The sequence below is a fragment of the Hydra vulgaris genome, chromosome 03 (assembly GCF_038396675.1).
Source record: "Hydra vulgaris chromosome 03, alternate assembly HydraT2T_AEP".
NCBI classification, from domain to species: Eukaryota; Metazoa; Cnidaria; class Hydrozoa; order Anthoathecata; family Hydridae; genus Hydra; species Hydra vulgaris.
The window spans coordinates 41,501,967-41,525,616 of record NC_088922.1 but is presented as its reverse complement, the minus strand read 5'-3'; the positions used below and the strand labels follow the sequence as shown (position 1 = coordinate 41,525,616).

Sequence of the window (23,650 nt, the reverse complement as noted above, 5' to 3'; positions counted from 1 at the left end):
GATCAATTTGAACCATGCATTGATCGAAAAACGACCAGAATGGGCCAGAAGACACGGAAAGGTAATTTTGTTGCATGATAATGCTCCGAGTAATACAGCAAAAGTGGCCAAGGAAACGATAACATCACTTGGCTGGGAAGAGTTAGCTCACCCGCCGTATTCACCAGACTTGGCTCCATCCGACTACCATTTGTTTTCATCGATAGGACATGCATTGAATGAGCAACACTTCAATTCCTACGAAGAAGTCGAAAAATGGGTCTCCGAATGGTTTGCCTCAAAAACGATCAGTTTTATTGGCGTGGTATCCACAAATTGCCAGAAAGGTGGTCAAAATGTGTAGAAAGCAATGACAAATACTTTGAATAAAATATTTTTTAATTTTCTATTAGAAAATAAGTCTTTTTTTTTAAAAAAAAAAACACTCATTTCATACTTATAGACCTGGTATATATGTATATATATATATATATATATATATATATATATATATATATATATATATATATATATATATATATACATATACATATATATATATATATATATATATATATATATATATATATATATATATATATATATATATATATATATATATATATACATATATATTTACATACAAACAAACATACATACAAGCATACATATATATTTAGAAAAATTGTTTTTATTGATTAGATATAAAATAAATTTACTTAGTGATATACGTAGTTTTACTTTATATGTGTTACCAAAAAACCTAATTTTTCATAATTATTTATATTTTCGGGTTTATATATTTAACTAAACTACTTTTGGACAGGAATTGTCAAGCAAAATAATATATTATGATATTATTAGAAGAGATGTAGCGAATATTTGGTGACTATTCGGTATTAGGTCTATTCGGCTATTTTGCTATTCGGATTCTGCAGAATATTGCAAACTATTCAGCCGAATATCAAACTGTAATGAAAAAACCGTACAAAAACAGATTAAATATAACAATTTTTTTTAAATTTTCTATTTAAAAAATAATTGACATACTTAATACCTAAATTCTAAATTGGTAGATAAAAAATTTTCATCGTTTGATGATAGCAAATTATTGAAAATTCCTCATAAATTATACATACTTTCAAAAATAGCCTTTCACTATGTACACTGCTACTGGCATATAATAAGATGATTTTAAAAAATTCAGTAAGAGCAATCTTTTGCGCTTGCTGACCACATTTTGTAAGGGTTTGCTGTCCAATTTAGGCAAACAGTTCATGTAAGAGTAATTTCATTTGTAATTGGATTTTTTTTTCCAGGTCTTTGTGTGCAAATTTTTTGTAGAGGTTGGTTTGACCGTTTTTATTTACATTATTTTTCTACGAAGTGGAGATAAATCATTAACGGTGCTACTAGGCACCGTTGATGGTTCATTTGGATCAAGCAGCCTTTCACTGAGTAGGATTAACCCTTTACTGACTTAATCTTTCTCATGGCTTTAAAATCTTTTGTTTATTTTTTAAAATTTTTTGTTTTAGCTTGTTTGTGTTTTAACTCTTGAAATTAGTTTTAAAACTTGCATTAATAAAAAATGCTACCGTATAATTGACATTCCAACGATACTTTTATACATTACTATAGTGAAAACTATTTGATGTAAAAGCCAAGAAATAATGCGAGCTGTGACACGACCTAGTCATAAATAAAACAAAAACACAGCGTAGTTAACTTATTCACTTCAATGAAGCAGGTCGAAACCTTACAATTAACTTAGTGTCACCCAGCCATATTCGGTTCATTGACCGAGTACCTAGCCGAATATTTGGTATTTAGTATTCGGCAAAATCACTATTCATGACATCACTAAAAATTAGCCAATCCAAGAGAAGAAAGGCAAGTGTGAAACTATTTGAAAAAGTTTTATTATATTTAAGTTTGCAAAAAAGTTTAAAAAAGAAAAAAATTTAGTGAGTATTTCGAGATAACAGGTATACTAAGGAAGCTGATCATTTGGAATAGCCTGCAGAAGATATAAAAAATATTGGTTCATATTAACGATCTATTGCCAAGTGCTAGGTTAACAAAATTTTTCCTTATTTAACCGATTAAACTTTTAATTAAATATTAAATTTTTTTCTCTGTTTCTTTCCAATGATTAAAAATTTAATATGGATTGCGCAGTGGATGTTAATCAAGTAATATCGATTTCAAATATTGCTTACCTGAAACAAGGGGGTATGAATAATCATTAGTACCAAGTTTACTAAATAGTGAAACAACACCCACAATGTTACTAAATATTATAATTTTTTTTTCAGTTGTGCATAATGTGTAGAAACAACTTTTTAACTTTACAAAAAAATTTTCTTTTCCCGCTTTTTTTCCATTTCAAATAAACAGTAAGTGTTACGTTCGATCAGTTAGGTAACTTATCGAGCAATATCTCATGAAACGGGTAACATAACATTCTAAAAGTTACCACACATCAAGTTCAGGTACATATTGTTCTAATAATACCATAACTTGAAGTGTATAGCTTGTCTGTATTTATTATTTGCTCATTTAAAAATTATATTTTTTAACAGTAAATGAACAGTAAAATGAACAGTTTAATAAAGAAATTAAGTTTTAAAAAAGCACGTTGGACTAACCAGACTTTATAGTTCAACGGAAAGTTTAATTGTCCATGTAGCGTTTTTAAATTACAGCAGTGCGCGGAAATTTTTAACCGTTCAAACTTCCTTTTCGGTAAAATATAACCTTAAAATATTGCGGAGACAATAATAATTAAGGTTATAATTTTATTGCTCGTATCATTTTACTGTCTTCAAGTTGAGCAGTTTTCCTTTATTGTGCGACGAAATCTAATCTAAGAATATATTAAATAGCCTAGCAATCTATGAAATCGCTTCTGTAGAGTTTTATTACAAAAAAGTTTATTTTCGATCTTTTAGGTTGTAAAGAATATGCAACCTTGAGCAAAATATTTGTTTTTTTATAACAAACAGCGTGTTTATTATAAAAAAACAAACCAATATTAATTCCAATAAAATTTGCAGTACCAAGGATCTCAACATCTGTAGCCCATATACAATCTGTGGCCATACCACTTTTGGTAATATAGTTTTCCACATCATCACATAAATATCCTGATAATTGAGCACTTGTTCTTCAGCTATTTTTTGGCGAACTTCTCCGGACGGCATATTTTGAAACCCTATACAGACTCAGAATAGGCAGAGATATGCGCAATCTGATTCGCTGATTTTGAAAGAGAGGCTTTTGCGCGTATGTTTAAATCAAAACAAATGTCAAAAAGCGTATTCAATGATAAAAGTGAATTTGAGTAATTTCATAAAAAACCAAATAATAATAGCAAAAAAAATTATGATTTTTCTATCTAATTTTGTGCAATATAGTTCAAATACTTATACAAACCCTCACAACTCAAAACATCCGTGATTTTCAGAATTTTTTCTAAAAAATAAAGATTTAAAAAAATTAGTTTGTCTTTCTAATTGTTTTAACTCTAAGATATAAAAAAGACAACCATTGTAACAAACTATAAACCAGATGGTAAAACTTAACTATGCTGTGATTCTCATGCGATAGATTTTTTTACAACAGTTTTAAAATTTACCTACTAATATCAATAGACTATTATTAACTTGGTATACTTTTTTTCAAATTAAGTTCCCATTTATCCAATCATTTAGCAAGAAAAGTATTTTGAAAAAATAGCCTAATATCTTTTTAGAACTTTACACATATTACTCCCATATATAAATTATATACAACACTAAAAAAGTTTGAGAATATTGATTATTGTTATAGCTAGCCCAGATGATTTGCAACACTCTTAAATTAAAAGCAACTGTAAGCAAGAGCGAATTTAGATATCCTTTAATAATGTATAGTAATAAAAGATCACGAAGCATTGTAGCCTAATAAGCTATTAGAAAAAATCTATAACCTGATGTCCACAAGTGTGTTTTGATATAATAAACTGATTACCAAAAGCAATAACTCTCAACTTACCACACCTTTATGAAAAACTACGTGTAAAAAGGTAGAAACAAGAAAGATTGCAAACATGCAAGTTCATGTTGTTGTTTATTTCAATTTCAAAACTCAATACATGTTTGTTGATATATAGCTTTTAACCTGAACAAAATACTCGTTATTGTATTCTATAATTAATATAAAATGTGTATCCTTTAATAGCAACTGATGGTAAATAATATTAAATAAAGCAGCAAACTTTGATAAATTTTATATATTTATAATGCTAATAATTTATTTTACATTATATACTCCAGAAGAAAATGAAAATATGTCTGCTCTTAAAAAATTAGAAAAAAAACCTTAAATAAAATGTACTCCATATTTACAAATTTTATGAATAGTTTCATTATTTAATTTTTGGTATAACCAATAAAAAAAAGTGTTCCTTTTTTTAAATTTCTGTGAATATCTCTTGTTTAATAATATAAAAACAGAGATGCGTCATGTTTTATTTTGATGTAATATTAATAATTTTTTAGAAAACTTGCTTCTTCAAATGTAAAAGCTAATTTTGATGAAGTTATTTTTATTACAAAAATTGCCATGATTCACCTTTATTTGGTTAAATTTTTTGACTTTAATACTCAGTAAAGTTTTAATGTTCAGTAAAAAAACAAATACCACTTTTTTTGTTAAATTTTCCGATAGATTATTATCCAATTTATTATTCAAATTATTTCCATTAGATTAATATCCAATTTTCATCCTATATAATATATATAAAGAAAAATATTGATGTACACCTTATCAGCCTTCTCAAAATTTAGGTTGAACAGTAACTTCTTCAGGGTTCGTAGATTTATATGAAACATGTAAGCTAGTTTGGTAAAACATCTGTAAAAATTTTAAATGTTAAACTGTTTATAATTAACAAGTTGGTATAAAGATGCAGTAACGAGCTTAGAACAACCTCTGCTTCAGCTTAAAACTTATACTTTGCATATTTTAAGTACTTCACCGGTAGTCTGGTGCAATTGCATATAAACTTTGTATCAAGCATGCTTTATAGAACACAGACATTATATTTAATGAGAAACACATTTAAAAATCTTGCAAAATTGCACACATGCAAATTCAAGTGAAATATTTCAAGAGTTTATACATACAAAACACATTTTATAATAGCAAAAATATTTATAGCATGACTGATTTTGTTCTTTTTTTGATAATTTTATTTTCTTTTTTTTATTACTCTTTTTTCATTAAAACATTTGATTTTAACCACTTAGTTTAGTTTATTAAATCTTTTTTTTTTTTTCAATTACTACAATACAAAAAATGCCACAATCATTTGCCATAATCCACTTTTATTTATGCCATAATCCACTTTTATTTGGTTAACTTATTTGACTTCAACACTTTTTCTTGCTTTTAATGTCAGTATTTATATGTAACTGTACAAAAATTACTGCTCTGTAGACAAACATAAATTTCACTTCTTTTGTTAAATTTTCAAATATTTTATAAACTAATGTAGCCAGCCAAAATTTTTTTAAATTTTTTAAAAGTTTTTAATGGTTCAACACAATTTTTTATTAGAGTTACGTAATAAAAAAATATATCAGCCTCCTCCAAACTATGGTTGAAACAAAGCATGAAAACAAAATCTCCTCAGAGCTCATATATTGACATAGAACATGTAAGCTAGTTTTGCAATTAGTAAAAATTTTCTAATTTTTAACTCTTTATAGTAAACATGTAAATCAGTTTATAAATAAAGTTCTTCACCAGTAGTCAGGTAAAACTGCATGTAAACTTTGTATGCAAAAGTGCTTCACTATTAGTCTCGTACAACATACTTATATAAACTTTGTATGCAAAAGTGCTTCACTATTAGTCTCGTACAACATACTTATATAAACTATGTATTTGAGAATGCTTTAAGGCCAAGAGCATATTTTAAGAGAAACACATTTGTAGATTTTTTCAAATTTAATTCAACACATTTTTTTTTTCGTTTCTTAAAATTAACAATAGATAAAATTCTTGAAATTTTGAAATTCTTACGAGTGAAAATTCTCTTGTACAAATAGATTTTGATACATTTTAAATACTCTGAAGAGTAATAAAATAAAATGAATTTTCTGTGTTGATAGGAATACATGACTTGAAATTTATTTCAAAAATCTGTTTGTTTTTATTTTAATTATGATTTTTCAAAATCGCACTTGCCTCTCTTTCAAAATCAGCGAATCAGATTGCTCATTTTTCTGCCTATTCTGAGCCTGTATAGGGTTTCAAAATATGCCTCCGGACGTATGTTCCATTAATCCGAGGTTGACATTTATCATGATTATCGCACTCAGAAGATAAATTACAAAATTTGGAATTCCTTTTCTCTTCGATAAATGGTTTAATATGATGTAGAGAGCATTTCTTTTTTAACGTGTGTTTCCCTTTACTGTTTTTTATTAAACATGTTGAGTTTGACAAAATATCAAGTATTTCATATGGACCAAGCTATGAGAAAGTTATTTATCCACCTTTTCTATCTTCTCTTTAAAGATTTATCAATAGTATTTTTTGACCAACAAAATATTTTGACAATGTTGCAAGCTTTTTATAATAGTCTATTTTTTGTTTCTTGAATAAACATGAATAAATAATATTGACCATGGCTTTTTCTTCAAGTCTTCTTTTTATTTGTAAAGCTTTTTGTAAAACATCTTTTTCGTATACAGGATTGCAATTAATAAACCTTAAAGTACATTGAGTACATATGTACTTTAAGGTTTCTGTTAGAGTTTTTTTGGCATCGTTCACATTGAACTACATGTTGGGCGATATCCTCCACAATTGAATGCTTAAAAAATCTTGAAAAAATTTGCTTTTTCACAGCATTAATGTCTAAGTGGTTGAGTAATGCAACAGCTTTTTCAGAAGTTGCCTTCATGGACTTTAACAATGTTAAATTATTCTTACCAATCACCACAATCACCAAAAAAAAAAAAACTTGTTTGTATTAAATTTTTACTTTATTTTGAGTTATTAGAACAATGTTGATTGGTAATAATTCTCATTTTCCCTGAAGTTATTGCAGTCACGATTCACATGACACTACAATGCCCCCAAATGCAATACATCTCTGCCGACCACAAGATGTTGTTATATTTAGAGGACTAACACAGTTGTGTATGCGTTCTTTTTCAAAAAAAAAGGTAGAAGGAATATCAAAGGGGCAATCTCAAAAAACACCTACCTATGCTGCTAAACAAATTAAATAACTGTTGGATTTTGTACAGTATTTTTTCTCGTTACAATAGGCTAATCTATCAATAAGTTAAATTTTTCAATTTTGCGACATTTTGGAAGTACGCCAATATTTAAATAAAACCAAAAAACTTAAGTATTTACTCCATAGTATCAATAAGTCCTAGGGCCTTTTTTAAGGTAGTAGGAAAGTTTAATAATCCATTTAAAAAATTGTAGTTATGATGTCAATAGTTTTCTTCTACGATACAAAAATGTTTAAAAAGCGTTCATACTTACCCAATTTGACGTTAAATTGATGAAAACACAAATGTTTTCAGTACAACTCTTTTATTAAAAATGCAACGTATGAAAGACTATAACTTTTCAAACCGTCATTATTATTTAAAAAGCCTGATAGAATTCTGAGTAGAGTAAATTAAAAAAATTAAATCAAAATTGTTATGATTTTTAAAGAAACTTGACAAGGTTATGGGGAATTGATTATTGGAGGCTTGTCTAATGACAGAAAATAACTTTTTAAAGTTGGAAACATTTGAAAAACTCTATGGATTGCTGGATGTAGTGATAACCAACAAGTTTTACTGAGTGATAAAATCTTTAGGTAGTTAATTTATAGAAAAGTATAAAAATCTTTCAGAGATTTCACACAAACTGTATAAATTAAGAAATAATTATATATCTTAAAGAGCACCTGCTCTATATCCATGGAATCTAAAGCATGCTTAATAATTAACTGTTAACCATGTGAGCAGAACAGCCGCTTCCTTTGACAAATCCAAACTCTTTTTGTAGTAAACTATACACGTTATGATTTCCAAAGTGAGAAAAGGATTTTAAATTTTTCAATTTTTGGGTCAGCTTATTTGAAAGTAACCATAAAGAAGTTTCACATCTTTACAAGGCCGTAGACAACTTTTTTTGATGTTTGAATTAAGCAACTTTGAAACATGAAGAAAACTCCATATTTAAGTATGTTCATATATATGAGGAATGAGGATGCAAAAAATTGCGGTGATTGAAGACTGGGAACAACAAAAAACTCGATACATTAGCCCCCCCCCCCAGCCCCAAATAAGAGGGCAATGAGTCAAGTTTGTTCTTTTTTTTTTAACTTTGAACTTCATTTATATTCATCAACAAATTTCAAATTTGATTCAATAATCTCTTTTTGATCGGTTTTTATGACTTTATAAAGTTTACACCCCCCTCAAATTGAGGGGGAGTACACATTATAAAGTTATAAAAGCCGAACAACAAAAGATTATTGAATCAAATTTGAAATTTGTCGATGAATATAAATAGAGTTTAAAATTAAAAAAAAAATAACAAATTTGACTCATTGCCCTCTTATTTGGGGCTATTATTTGGCATTTGAGAACTTCAAACGATTTAAGAAAATTATATCAAAAGATAAATTTTAAAAATTGCAAAAGCTTGATAGTTTAGAAAATGCTTTTTGTTTAAAATTCTCTATTCTTTGAGTTTCATTTGTTTTTTTTAATAATATTTTTTTATATAGTTTTATAAAAGAGTATGATTTCCATAAAAAATTCTGTTTAACTTTTATATATATACACAGGGGATGAAATTGGAGAAAATATGAGGTATGGGGCAACACATATTAGAGGCCCCAATATATTTGTTTACTTTCGTCTTTCTAGTTATTACTGAGTTTAAAAAAAAAATCTTTAAATTTGGAAAGCAGCTCTTAATTTTGTGAGGACCTTGGCAAATTACTCCTTTTGTCCCCCTCCTCTCTGATAGGTCCTATTTATGTGTATATATATATATATATATATATATATATATATATATATATATATATATATATATATATATATATATATATATATATATATATATATATATATATATATATATACAGGAGGGGTGCAAAAAAATGCCACACTAATTTTTTTTATAAAAACAGCAACAAAAAATGAGTAACACTCATATAATAAAAGTAATATAGGACAATTTTGATAAAAATGTTTATAACATCATTGTATATTACATATAATAAAAAGAAATTAGGATTTGTAAAGTATTTTTTAGGTTTCAGCTGTTTTAGTACTTAATTGGCCATCCTTTGTTTTTTATGACTTCTGCGTATCAAGAAGGCATACTATCTACAATTCTTTTTAATAAATCGTTTGGCCAAGCATTCCAACCAACAAGAAGAATTTGGAACAAATCATCTTCATTTGTTGCTCTACGATCTTTTAATTTTCTATCCAATATAGACCAAAGGTTTTCTATTGGATTTAAATCAGGAGACTGTGCTGGCCAAGACATAACTGGTATCAATATAGATTCTAGATATCTTTTATTCAACTGTGCTGTATGTTTAGGATCGTTATCGTGTTGAAAGATGTAGTCACTATTAGGAAAAAGTTCTTTTATACTTGGTCCAAGCTGACTAACTAAGATTTTATGATACATATGCTGGTCCAAGATGCTCTTCACCTGGTAAAGTTTTCCAACTTTGTGTGCACTAAAACAACCCCAAACATTAATCTTTTTGTCATGTTTAATTGTTGCCTTGCATGTTTAAGGGTTGAATTTTTCCCCAATTAATTTCCAACACTGAGATTGACCATTATAAAGCAAAACAAAAGGAGACTCGTCTCTCCAGATAACTTTAGCCCATTGTTCACATGTCCAATCTTAAAGCTCAATGCACCACTTTAATCGTTTTTTTTTTATTGATTTCACTAACAAAGGGTTTTTTAATTTGCTTTCCAGAAAAAAAATCACCCGATGCTTTTATTCTGCGAGATATTGTCCACTTTGAGATATTAGTAAGGTTCAAATCTAGTTTTATCTCAGAACATGTGATTTTATGATTTTTTTGACAGCATTAAAAATGTAGCGATCGTCTTTTTTTTAAGATTTAGGCTTTCTTCCAGATCTAGCAGACCTTTCAGTTTTACCAGTGTGTTTATATTTCTTTACCAATCTACTAATAGTTAAGTTTTCTCGTTTAAAACGCTTTCCAATGCTTCTGTGAGGCTCTCCTTGGTCAGCAGCTTCAATAATTTGTCCAATTTCTACATCCGTTAGATGTTTTCTAAAATATTAAATGTGTCTATGTTATTCTTTTTCTTTAAGATTTTATTTACGTAAATATTAGTTTATATATAAACATACCTTTTCTGTCATAAATTTTTCACTACCACATCCAAATTTTTTTTGTTTTGCTTGATTATACATTTCATACTTAAAATGAAGAAAAAATATTAGTGTGGCTTTTTTTTTGCACCCTACTGTATATATCTGATTTCGAGGTGTTATATATATATATATATATATATATATATATATATATATATATATATATATATTTTTTTTTCAACCTCTAACTGTGTGAGGTAAGTAATTTAATGCCGACATAATTTTTTCTAATTCCGAATAAATACATATATATATATATATATATATATATATATATAATATATATATATATATATATATATATATATATATTTATATATATACATATATATATATATATATATTTATATATAATAATAGTAATAATAATAATAATTAGAGATTAAAGTGCTATTATTTACAACAATCACAATAGTGATGAAGTAATTCAGAAGCACTAAAACAAGTTGGCTATGAGTTTGAAAAAGCGTTTATAAAAAGTTCATATTTTAGTCTTTTTTTAAATGTTTCTGAAGACGTTGAGTTTCGCGTGTTCATAAATAAATCATTCCAAATTCGAGTTGCAGTCATACAAAAAGAATTTGAGCCCAGAGAAGTTTTTTGTTGACGACGTGTAAGTTGACAACTGTCTATATATATATATATATATATATATATACATATATATATATATATATATATATATATATATATATATATATATATATATATATATATATATATATATATATTCAAGTGCGTTAGTCTTTGTTTTATTCTAATCCACTTTATTTTACCCTATGTATATTTATTATATTGGGCCTTGAGCCTGTCAATAAATTTTGATATATATATATATATATATATATATATATATATATATATATATATATATCATGGTTATGATAAAAATAATAATAGTAATAATAATAATATGTTAGATATTATAATAGAATAAAATTTTTTAATATAGTTTGATCTTGTCAAATGCAGCAACAAATTTACCTGTCTTACTTATCCAAGTTTTTGCACAGATGATTGTGAAGCAATTGCGGCATTCCAGTATAATCCAGCAAAAGAAAAAATTTACATACAATTATGGGTAAAAGCGCCATACCAATATATTGCTTTTGGGCAAAAACCAAGCAACAATGATAACTATATGGTATTGTCCTTTTTTTAATTTATTCATATATTAGACACTATTCAGTATTTTTTTTTTTAAAGATTTTATGATATATGTAGGGGAGAGTGTTGTACCTCAGAGGTATTTTCAAACTTTTACAAATATAAAAAAATACTTACAATATGTTCTGTAACAATATATTTTCTTTAAATTGATGATATTAGTTACTCTAGGATTTTTTATTAAACATCCAAACATATTTTTTCACCCTTTTTTGTAACAAAAAAAATAGCGAACACAACAGCCAAGGTTATATTCATGTTAAATTTATGTATAATAATAAATTTAACTAATTTATACTTAGAAGTATTTAAAACTTGCAAAAGAAATAAAGTTGATTAAAATAAGATTAATAGCAAATATCTACATTGAAGTTTAGTAATATTAAGTCTTTCACTTTGATTAAGCATTTGTCTACTCTACACTCAGGTAATCAAAGTTAATGCCAAATGATAGTATTTTCAGCTGTTGTGCTGAACCTCCTGTAATAGAGAGATGTGGCCAGCGCCGTACTATCGCAAATGCAACAAGTGCAATCGCACTGGGCCCCCTATTAAATAAATTAGAAAAACTTCTCCAATACCATAAATTACTACGAATTAAAAGAAAAAATTTTTTTTTTTAGTTTCTGCACAGGGCCCCCAAAAGTTACAGCACGGCGCTGGATGTGGCAACTGAAAGACCATGTCTGATTTGTCCATCTCATACACAGTTAAAGCTTCCCTTTGATAATTTAAGAAAATTTTTAAAGAGAAGATAACAATTTGAAAAAAATAATTACAATTTAACAAAGAAATACACACAATATATTATACTGAAGAAATTCTTAATTAACAAAAGAAATCATAAACTATGACAACATTTTCATTAAAATAAATACTTTCAAAACTAATGTTGTGTACCAAGGTAAACAACATTAGCTATCTCCAAGGTACACCGCTACCATAGCTCTTACAAAATTGCTACCATATACTTATAGGTTAGGAGTTAAGCAGTTTCAAGCATGCATATATGTAGCTGAAAACATGCTTTAAAAATTTTGATAATCAGTTTTAAAATAAAGTTTATATCTACAGTTGTAGAAAAAAAGAATATGCCCTAAACTAAGAAAACGCCCTACTTTTTGGTACTGAAAACAAACTTTTATTTTATTGCAACAACAAATGTGTTAAGAAGTGGTAAAATAACTTGTTGAGTCTTTTTTGGCCAATACATGCAACTAAAGTTTCAGTTTGAATTCATCTCTCAAGATGGCAGCACAATTGACGTGCCTCCAAGGTACACTACTCTCCCCTATTAAAAATTATTTTTATTGTAGTTTTCTTTAATTTATTTGTAGTGTTTTCTCATTTTTTATTTATTTTTATTTGAGCTTTGTGTATTTTGAACAATTTTAAATCATACGATTTAAAATCATCCATTATAGATCTGCTATTAAAAGTTGCTGAAAGCACTAAAAATTTAAATTTCGAACTCTGTTACTCAACTACACACAATCAATCACATCATCCCTTGTCATGGCAGCATATTACAAATGATAGTATCTTTGAAAAAAAAATAATTTTAAATTGGTTTAAGAAATGATTTCCCTGTGGCAAAACAGTAAATCAAAATTTGTTAGTTTGCTCCATGTATAACAGAATGGTTTATATAACAATTCCAAAATGAATTACTAGATTATTTAAAGTACTTTTATAATTGGAAACGTTTTTTTGTTTGTTTTTTGTTTAGAAAAAAAGCAATGATGCTATGTTTTACACTAAAAAACAGTTTAGCATTACAAGACTTGATGTTAAAAGTTGGCTAACAAAAAAGCTTTAGAATATCATTAAACTGCTTAAAAAGTACCACAAAGTACTAGAAGAGCTCATTTTAAATTATAAAAAGGTCATTAAACTATTTGTCTCAAATTTGCAGTGAATTTGTTGATTTATTGGGACAGAAGGTTTATAAAGAGATTTTATTGAGGATTTAGAAATCAAAATATCAATGCTATTTAGTTGCATACCAGACATCTTTTATAATGAGCAGGATTTTGCTGTATATTGGAAGCTATACTGGAAGCGACAAATTAATGCAAAGGTTAAAAAAAGAAGAAAGTATTGGAATTTTTAAAGAATGTAAGGGACTAAATATTTTAAAAATTCAAAAACATTATTATAACTTATGCTAACAATCACTTCTTACTGTATTAAATTTGCAACAGTTAATAAATTACATCAGCTAGTTTAAGATTACAATTTCAAAATATCTTATCAAAATGTAGATATTGAACTAAATATTTTTTGAAAATATCTATAATTATGTGTAAACATAGCTTTAGCAAAACTCATAACTTTAGCAGACTTATTATTTATAAAAAATAAGTTTACTGATATTTATAGAAAAAAAATTTACTGTAAAAATTAGTTTTTAGTTGCTAATTAGTTATATATTTAATTATGTTAGTGATGATTTTGCAACAATTAAATCAAGAAAAGCACAGCAGTAAATTTATAAACTTTGTACATGTTTTGCACATTTTCTTTTATTTATTTTAAGTAAGTCTTAAAATAAATATATACTTAGTTAAATATGCTTATCTGATAACACTCTGTTTATACACTACATATTTCAGCACATATTCATCAGTCAGCTATCAGCACATATTCGTCAGTCAGCTTTCAGCACATATTCATCAGTCAGCTTTCAGTACATATTCGTCAGTCAGCTTTCAGCACATATTCATCAGTCAGCTTTCAGCTCTAACTCTGCTTCCTTCTAACTATGATTAAAAAAACTAAATATTTAGTATTTTTTCATAATTTGTTTACTAATATTCAATTTTATTTATTAATTTATTTTTGTAGATTAAAATTCGAGGTCAGTACTGCTACTATAAAAATGGCATTTTGTTAGGTAACTTTAATGGAAATTTGTTAGATCATCCCTCAAGTCCTGAATGGTATCCAGAAGTAAGTCATTTTTTTTTTAAATCAAAGGTTGCTAAATTACTTAATTTGCTATGTTTTGTAAAAATATATTTTGCATAATATTTTTATAAATAATAATTATTTATATAAATGATAAAAAATTTTTTTTCTGTATTATACTGACAAATTAATTAATTAATAAAACTAGTATGTAACACATCTCAATAACATATCGCAATATCAGAAATTTAACATAAAAAATTATAAAAACTAGTTTTCTAAGTTTTTTTTATAATAAAGCTGTGAAACAAAATTGTTTAATTCAAATAAATGTATTTTTTCTGTAATTGGTTCAAATAAATAGTTGTTGTTTTTATTGTTAAGTGACACACTACGCATAATCCATGAGTGATCAAAGTTAATGTTTTCAAAACTTCACTAATTTTAAAGAAAAAGAGTACTTAATATTTGAAAAACAAGAAATTTTTTTCAAACGCAGTTAACCTGGTGACTCTTAATTATACTGGTACAAAATTTGATCATTTTATTCAGTATTTTTCTTATTTTAGATTTCAATTGTATGCATAATTTCAAAATTCTTATTTTGGAAACAAATTATTTTTGCTGATTTCGAATAAAAACTAGCATTATTATTATATTTATGCACAAATTGTCCAAAAATATTATTGGAGAAAAAAAAGTTCGTAAAAATTGAAATATGTTAATTTTTTGTTATTTATTCATTATATAAAGTTACATGGCGACTGAACATAGACAAATGATAATAACTTACTGGTATCATGAACCTAATGTTTATTTAAATTTAATTAAATTTTTCTTTTAATAAATCAAATTGAAGTTACTAGAAATAAAAAAGAGTGTTGCCCTTTGAGGATGACTTTAATACTGCAGAAAAGAAATGATTTAATAATCTGAAAAAGTTTACACCATATGAATCAAGGTTATGGAGAATCAAACTTATGGAGAATCAAGCTTATGCACTTTATTAAAATTTTTTGATATGTCAAGCTTCCCAGCCTCCCTTCCCTGCCTCATCATGACAGAATCTTTCAGTTGGAGCAGTCAGCTGTAGAATGAGAAGATCAATAAACTGTATTGACTGTTAGAGAGTAATTTATTAGATGAAGATAAGGTATTAGAAATTTGTTGATCAAAGACCTTGCTAATATATGCTAATAATGAAGTGAATATTGATTGGACAATAGTTTTAGTGGTCAGATTGTTCTCAAGTGATTTTTCAAATTGGAAACACAGATGCTATTTTCCAGCAGGCAAGAAAACAAGATTCAGTCAACCACTTATTAAGTAGTTTAGAGAATTGAAGAGAGTTCTAGAGAACTCTTTTGGAAGACTATGACATGGATCACAAGCCATAGAAGAGTGATTTGGATGTTTAACAATGGGTTGACCTGCAGAGTGTTAGTCAGTCTGATGACACAACCTATAACATGGAATTCCCAATTGGTTTTAAATTCCCAAAGGTCCAAAAGATCATTATAAAAAAAAACTTTTTATCAGGCTCAGATCAGATTTAAGGGATTGTCCATAAATTATGCAACACAAAATTTACTTAAAAGGCAAGCAAAAACAATAAAAAGTTTTTCCTTTCAGAATCTTTAATTTAACCAAAAATAAAAATAGCTCTTTAAATGCAGTGAAAACTGCAGTGCAAAAGAGCAAATGATCTCCTACTTCTTTTTATTAAATAAAGTTTAGCATTGCGTAATTTATGAACAATCCCTAAGGTGTTACACTAGACTTGTAGAAAACGTAATTAGTACGCACAACGAAAAAATAAATTAAGTTGATCAAGAACAATGGTTTTTTTTTAATGTAAAAAAATGCATAGTCATTAACAAGCAAGATTAATTGATCGAAGTTGATTAAAATAAAACTTTTTTTTTTAATTGTTTGTTAGGTCAATGCATAAAATACTTTGTATAACAATAGCATATTTCAAACTAGAACTGTTAACTAGCTTGTATGATTTTGATTAATAAAATTTAGTAACATGTAGCTAGTCATTTTTCCAACCTTATATTACGCTATTAGAAGATTTATGTTTTATTATAAGTTGCACAGGATTTTGACTGATAATTTTTAAGACACATTTACATTTTTAAGATGCATTTAAGGAAAAAAATTAGAGAAATTTTTGGAGCACAATGTGATAATGGTTGGAGGTTGGCTGCAACAGCAGGTCAAACTGTTTACAATGCGTTTTTGCACCTTATTTAAAAGAGAAAAAGCATCATAAGAATGTGCCCCAGATATGGCAATAGATGTGCCCCAGATATGGCAATAGATGCGCCCCAGATACAGCAATAAATCTCAAATCCGTCCATACAAGGACAGATTTGAGATTTGATACATAGTTTCCAAGAAAGATCAAATATAAGAGTTAATCCTAGAAAATGAAGCATAGATAGTTCATCAAGTACATTATCGTTCATAAATATAGGAAGATCTAGATTATTGTGATAACGATTAGCTAAAAAAAATTGATTTTTATCTGAATTAAAGGGCCCCATGCTGTAGCAGAAGTGAGATCCGTTTCAAGCTCAAATGCCCCCTCCAAGCAATCAGAGAGTGTTGGTTTCTTATCAAGACAAGAATAAAAGGTAGTATCATCAGCAAACAATGCCACCTTAGATGTGAGAATATCTGCAAGATCGTTAATTAAAAAGAGTATAGGGCCAAGAGTAGAACCTTAAGGAACCCCTGGAGTTACAGAGTATGAAGAAGAGTGCTGTCCATTGAGGACAATTTTTATACTACAATTGGCAATTGAGAAGATTCAAATCCATATTGTTGATCAGAAAGTTATTAGATTTAGGATGAGAGACTAAGTGTTTGTTAATTAAAGATTCAAAAACTTTGCTTATGATAGGAAGAAGACTAATTGGATGGTAGTTAGAGGAGTCAGAATTCTCTAAGAGTTTTTGAAAATAGGGATAACTGATGCCACTTTCCAGCAGGCCGGAAATCAAAACTCTGATAAGCAGTTGTTAAATAGTTTTAAAAGTATAGACAACAGCTCCGGAGAACACTTCTGCAAGACTATAACAGGTATGTTGTCAGGACCACAAGCTGTAGAAGAGTCTAAGCAGAAAATCATTTGAGATACAGAAAGTAAAGTGGTACGAATGTCAAGCGTTGGATCAACCTGTTTGTCGGCTATATCAGGTAGAACACAAATAGTAGAATCAAGAGATTATATTGTTGAAAAGTTCTTAGCAAACAATTCAGCTTTGTCTTTAGGCAAGGTGACAAAATCTGAATCATACAAGAGAGGTGGAATTGAAGTGGAAAACAGATTTGCCCTTATTATAGATACTGCTAAAGATTCTCCAAAAGTTATGAGAGCCTAATTTTTGAGATAAAATATGAGATTTCGTGACCTGAGATTTTTTGGGCTTCGGCATTAGACAAAACCTTTTTACAATGGTATTTACAATAGTAAACAGACGTCTGTTTTCTGGAGAATTGTTTTGCTGTTAGAAATGGAAGTAATGGTTTTTATTAGATATTGCAGCAGCGCAATGCGAGAAAAACCATGGAAAAGAGTGAGGCTTGAGAGGGAATTAAAGATTTCATGCCAGCTTGAATCCAAGAGGTTAAGCAAGAAGCACATTTGTCAGCAGGAAGATAAAAGATTTCTACCCAAGGGCCATGACAAAAAAAAATCATGGAAAGAGTCCCAGTCAGCTTTAAGGTATTTTTAAGGGGTACACTGATAGGGGGATTAAACAATGATAGGGGGATTGATAATGAAGAAGAATGAGAAAATAGTTTTAGAGAGATCAAACTGTGATCAGAAGCACCTAAGGGTGAATGTGGAGAAATTGAGAACTGACTAGGATCAGAAACTAGACAGTAGTAAGTCAAGTAGAGAAGGTAAATGATTCGGATTGTCTGGAAAGCAAGTTGGAAAGTTGACTACTTGAGTTAAAGATTGAGAAAGATAAAAGTTGTGGGTCTTAACACCTGCAATGGCACTGACACTAGTCACGCCAAAAAGTTACTAACCACAACAATATTGGCTAAAGAATAAAGTGAGAGGGCTTGGTCAATTTGGTCAGAGATAACATCAAAAAGATTGCAGTCTTCAGATGAAGGAGAGTGGTATAGAACGAAGAGAAAGGTGATAGAGTAAAATGGTGCTAAACAAAAACACATAAAAGCCGGAGGAAGACATTCAAGGTACTAGAAACTCTTTTCTGATGTGAACTACTTGTTGGTTTCTTCGAAAGTGTGTCATTGACTTATGTGAATGTTGTTTGTTGCATTTAATTCAATCATATTATCATTAAATTGAAGCGGTATTACGTTTCTGTCTAAAAATCTTAGTGGTCGGATCTTTTTGGCCAGCACTGTAGATAAATTATCATTAACTTTTAAAGTTACTATGCTTTAATAGTTAAAAAGTAAAAAAAAGTTAGATTAAAAAGTTAGTTGTGCTATAATAAACCGCGAAAATTAAGTGGACTAACATAATAATAATGCCAATACAGTCAACAGAGATTGGCCCACAGTTCAAACGTTTTTAAATTCAGAATTAAATGGGCTGGTGGTATAGTACACTTCTCTATATTATATGTATTATATGTAGAAGTGTGAAAAACCATTAGAAAAAAAAATTATTCGAGGGTTGGTCCATTTGTCCAGAGTCGAAATGAAGTTTGATTTGTAAACTATTTGTTATTATTTTGTATATCATAAATTGTCTAAAATTCACATTATCGATTGTACTCATCAAAACTTAACAATATTATCTACAATCAATTTAATAATAATCAGAGGAAAAGCTACAGATCTTAATTGCTTGTAATCTATCATTACCAAGAAATTACTGTTGCCTGACTATAACAGGCATTGTGAGAAAGCCTTAGATGTAGTGTATGCATTTCACATATGCAAAGAGTGACTTCAAACCTACTCTATTCATGTTAAGCTAAAAAGCTTTTTGTTTGGTCATATTTAAATAACTCTATAGATGTTTTAGGCGGTATTTTCGGTAAGTTCATGTAAAAACTTAATAAAAACACATAAAAAAGAACTAATTTCTAAAATGTATCTTTGGCTTTTTGATTAGTTTATTCTTAATAACACAAAAAATAGATCCTTTATCTATTAAGTACCTCTTTATCTATTAAGTACCTATTAAGAAGTAAAAAACAAGTTAAAAGAAAGTAAATTTTGTATTAAAATATAAAAAGTATTGAAAAAATATTTAAGATGAAAACAGTTAAAGAAACTTAAAACAAACAGCTAAATTTCTTCAGAATTAATTTGAAGTTAGAAGTGACTTTTCCAAGACTAAAAAAAGGCAAAGATTTAGAAAGCGAGAATGTCAACGCTTAGGAATTTAGAAGCTGCAATATTTTTCTTTTACTATTTGGTAGTGATGACATATTAACAATTGTTGTTATATGTCCATCATTATTTAATATAGTTTTCGATTCTTAATAACTGGCATTTGTTTTGTGAGTGTTTTTCATTTATTTTACAACCTATTGCTAAAGCACTTAGACTCTTTGAAGTTTCTGTAGAATAAGCTTGTGTCAACTTTAAATTGAGCTTTTTTTTTTTAAATAAGTAAATTAAGTAGTTTTCTATTTATTATGAAAATAGATAAAATGATTAGCCTTGGTGTTATTATTTTGGCTTTTTTTTAAAAATTGAACTTTGAATGTAAGTTTTACGCTCTGTACTGATTATTTTTTAAAAGGAAGCTCTCTAATTTTTTTTTATTTCTAGTTTTTGTTTAAATTAACTCCTCTTTTTAAGAAAGTTTCATTTGTATAAATTAATAAACTTTATTTTATAATATAAAATAGAATTTATTATTAAAAATGATAAATACCTTTTTATAATTTAAATTCTCAAAATATTTTAGTACATTATATAACTTAAATTTAGTCTGATGGAAAAGTAAACGATGTTAATTTGATCGAGTCAAGTATTGATTCTGATGGTTCAATGATGTGCAAGTAAACATTTTATATTTTTATTGTCTTTTTTTTTTTTAAGGCTAAGAAACATATTTTTAGAGTTTTGTCCTCAAGTTTTTAAATAAATTAAATATCTGTTTGGTAACAGTAATTTATTTATAAAAATTTAAAACAAAATCTGTTATTTTAAACAAATCTGTTTATTTGTTTATGCGACACAATGGTCACAAAAACTAATATATATATATATATATATATATATATATATATATATATATATATATATATATATATATATATATATATATATATATATATATATATATATATATATATATATGTATATGTATATATATATATGTATATGTATATATATATATATGTATATATATATATGTATATATATATATATATTAACTATAAACTAATATATATATATTAAAGAGAGCTTCAATTAAAACATGAAAAGGCTGTCAAAGTGTGACATTGATACTTGCTGATGTTTCCATCAGCTACAGCATTAAATTGTAATAATAATGATAATAATATATATATATATATATATATATATATATGTATGTATATATATATATATATATATATATATATATATATATATATATATATATATATATATATATATATATATATATATATATATATATATATATATATATATATATATATTAGACCATTTCAAAACTGTATATAAAAAAAACATTTTTGAACTTTATTTGGGCTACCCTTTGATTTGATGTGGTTTGTGGTCAGGAAAATTAGTTCAAAATTGCAAACTTAAATAATGTATTTTAAGGACAGCTCAATTGACTTTGCTTTTTAACAGGTCCCTGTTATTTTGAAAAAAGAAATTTTTTCAAAAGTATGTCACGTTGAATCTTAAAAGTAGCGAAGTTATATAAAAATTTCAAAAAAAATGATAATTTCATACTACAATTATTATTTTAGAATTGCACAAAAACTATGGTTTTTTTTAACTAGAAATAAAAAAAGTAGATTTTTACAAGTTTTTAATAAAAATAAAGATTTTTTTATTTATTTTTTATAAAACAATTATTATTTTTGAAATTTATATATTATTTTGCTTCTTTTGAGTACCAGGTTGATCTACTTTTAAGGAACTTTTTTTTTTTAATTTTAGGACCCCATTGAAAAGTAATCTTAATTGAGCTGTTACTAAATATTGAAATAATGCTTTGAAACTTTAATGATTTACTTTTTTCATCAATTAACAATATTTAAACATCTAGCCACTTAATTATTAAAAAATATTTTTTTCGAACTGGTCTAATATATATATATATATATATATATATATATATATATATATATATATATATATATATATATATATATATATATATATATATATATATATATATATATATGTATGTATGTATGTATATATGTATATATATATATATATATATACATATATATATATATATATATATATATATATATATATATATATATATATATATATATATATATATATATATATATATATATATATATAGACACACATACACACACACGCACACACACACACACACACACGCACACATATATATATATATACACACACATATATATATACATACATTTATATAAATTATCATTACAAACTAAAAACAGTTTGCTATGAACTTAGAATTGAAAGACCTCTCCAAAGTGGTGCAAGTGAATACTTGTATGATCTTGCAGATTCATTATTAGCAGCAATAGCTTTTGGCAGAGTTAACAGTAAGTTTGCTTATAAAAATGCTTAGAATAAACATTTGACAAAAATAAAATATTTTGTCAATTTTTTTATTTATTTAGGATATGGGGTTCCTTTATATCACTTAAACAAATATGCAAAGTCTCAAACACCAATGAGTTTCATTTCAGCAACTAATTTTACAATTGATCAACCATCTACAACCATGTTAAAAACAACACCATATCAAATACCGAATACTAAAAGTGAAAATATGCTTTTTACAACCAGCGCTGTAATAAAAGAACTAGTGACAACTCAAACTGCGGCACCAGTAGCAACAAATGTTATGAATGAAGTAAGTTGATTTGTTAAGATTTTTATTCATTATTCTTTTATACAAAATTTACAAATCTTAGTAATAATGGTAAAAATAACAGTCTAATCAAAGTCCAATGCATACTAAAAGTTATTTATGATTTACATAATAAATTTATTTTTATGTTTTTCTAAATTTTTATTATTTTTATTTTTACTGTGTTTACCTCCTCAAAGTCAAGGAGGCCACTACAGTAAACAAGGCTGCCTTTTTTTTTTTACTGTTGTTACAACCTTTCCTTAAATATCAGTCTCCAAAACACCTTGGCAAACAAGGTCATTGTGCAGAGAATCAAGTTAAAAGTGGTTCTACTAGAGACGTGGCAAGGATTAAACATGAAATTTCTTGCTTACAAAGGGGGCGGTTGACACCACTATGGCATTGATTTTTAAATAAACAATTTTATGTTTTCCTAGTTTAACAATTTGATGTTTTCCTAAATTAACAATTTGGTACTTGATGAAAAAATTTTCTTTTCAAATTGTTTTTATTTTTATATCTTTTTATATCTTACTATTTATTTAACAAAGCACAAAAAAATAACAGCTATTTACACTGAAAACATCTAGTATAAATAATTTTAATAAAAAACAAATTATTAAACAGGACCAAGTTATAAAGAAAGAAATAAAGAACAAGTATCAAATAAATATTTATAAAAAAATATTTATGTATATATTTAACTATAATATTGGCAAATAAATTTATATTTCATTATAAATCTAAATTTTAATTAAATTTAAATTCAATAAACTGATAAGTACATTTATAAATTTTTGTATATTAGAGAGTGAATTTTTAATTTCCATTTTTTCTAGTTTGACCCTAAAAAATGTGGAATTCATTATAACTGTTTTCTTCAACCAGACAGTTGTTCAACAAATTGCTTAGCTGCTGCATCTTTTCAATACATTAATGATAAAAAGGTTGTTCAGTTTCAACTTTGGGCAAGAAGCTCACAGATGTGGGTTGGCTTTGGGCAAAGATTACCAAATGAATTAGGGAATTTTATGGTTTGAAAATAATTCTATATGTTTTTTATAATAAATTTTTATATCAGTTGCACTA

At 26.8% G+C, this 23,650-nt stretch overlaps 1 protein-coding gene across 3 annotated transcripts in view; it reads left to right on the top strand.

Annotated features, from left to right (window-relative positions):
* Nucleotides 1-23,650, top strand: part of LOC101241790 (putative ferric-chelate reductase 1) — a 64,220-nt gene that overhangs the window by 5,271 nt on the left and 35,299 nt on the right. For 2 of the 3 annotated variants that reach the window (XR_010637576.1, XM_065793241.1), the window contains exons 2-7: nt 11,384-11,575; nt 14,446-14,550; nt 20,452-20,522; nt 22,156-22,247; nt 22,326-22,561; nt 23,401-23,595. Coding sequence is in view for 2 of the 3 variants with exons in the window: in XM_065793241.1 (XP_065649313.1) it covers nt 11,384-11,575; nt 14,446-14,550; nt 20,452-20,522; nt 22,156-22,247; nt 22,326-22,561; nt 23,401-23,595 (891 nt within the window). In the remaining variant the exon portion in view is untranslated. Of the gene's footprint in view, nt 1-10,785; nt 11,045-11,383; nt 11,576-14,445; nt 14,551-20,451; nt 20,523-22,155; nt 22,248-22,325; nt 22,562-23,400; nt 23,596-23,650 lie in introns of those variants that run through there. The other variant, XM_065793242.1, reaches the window with a different exon arrangement.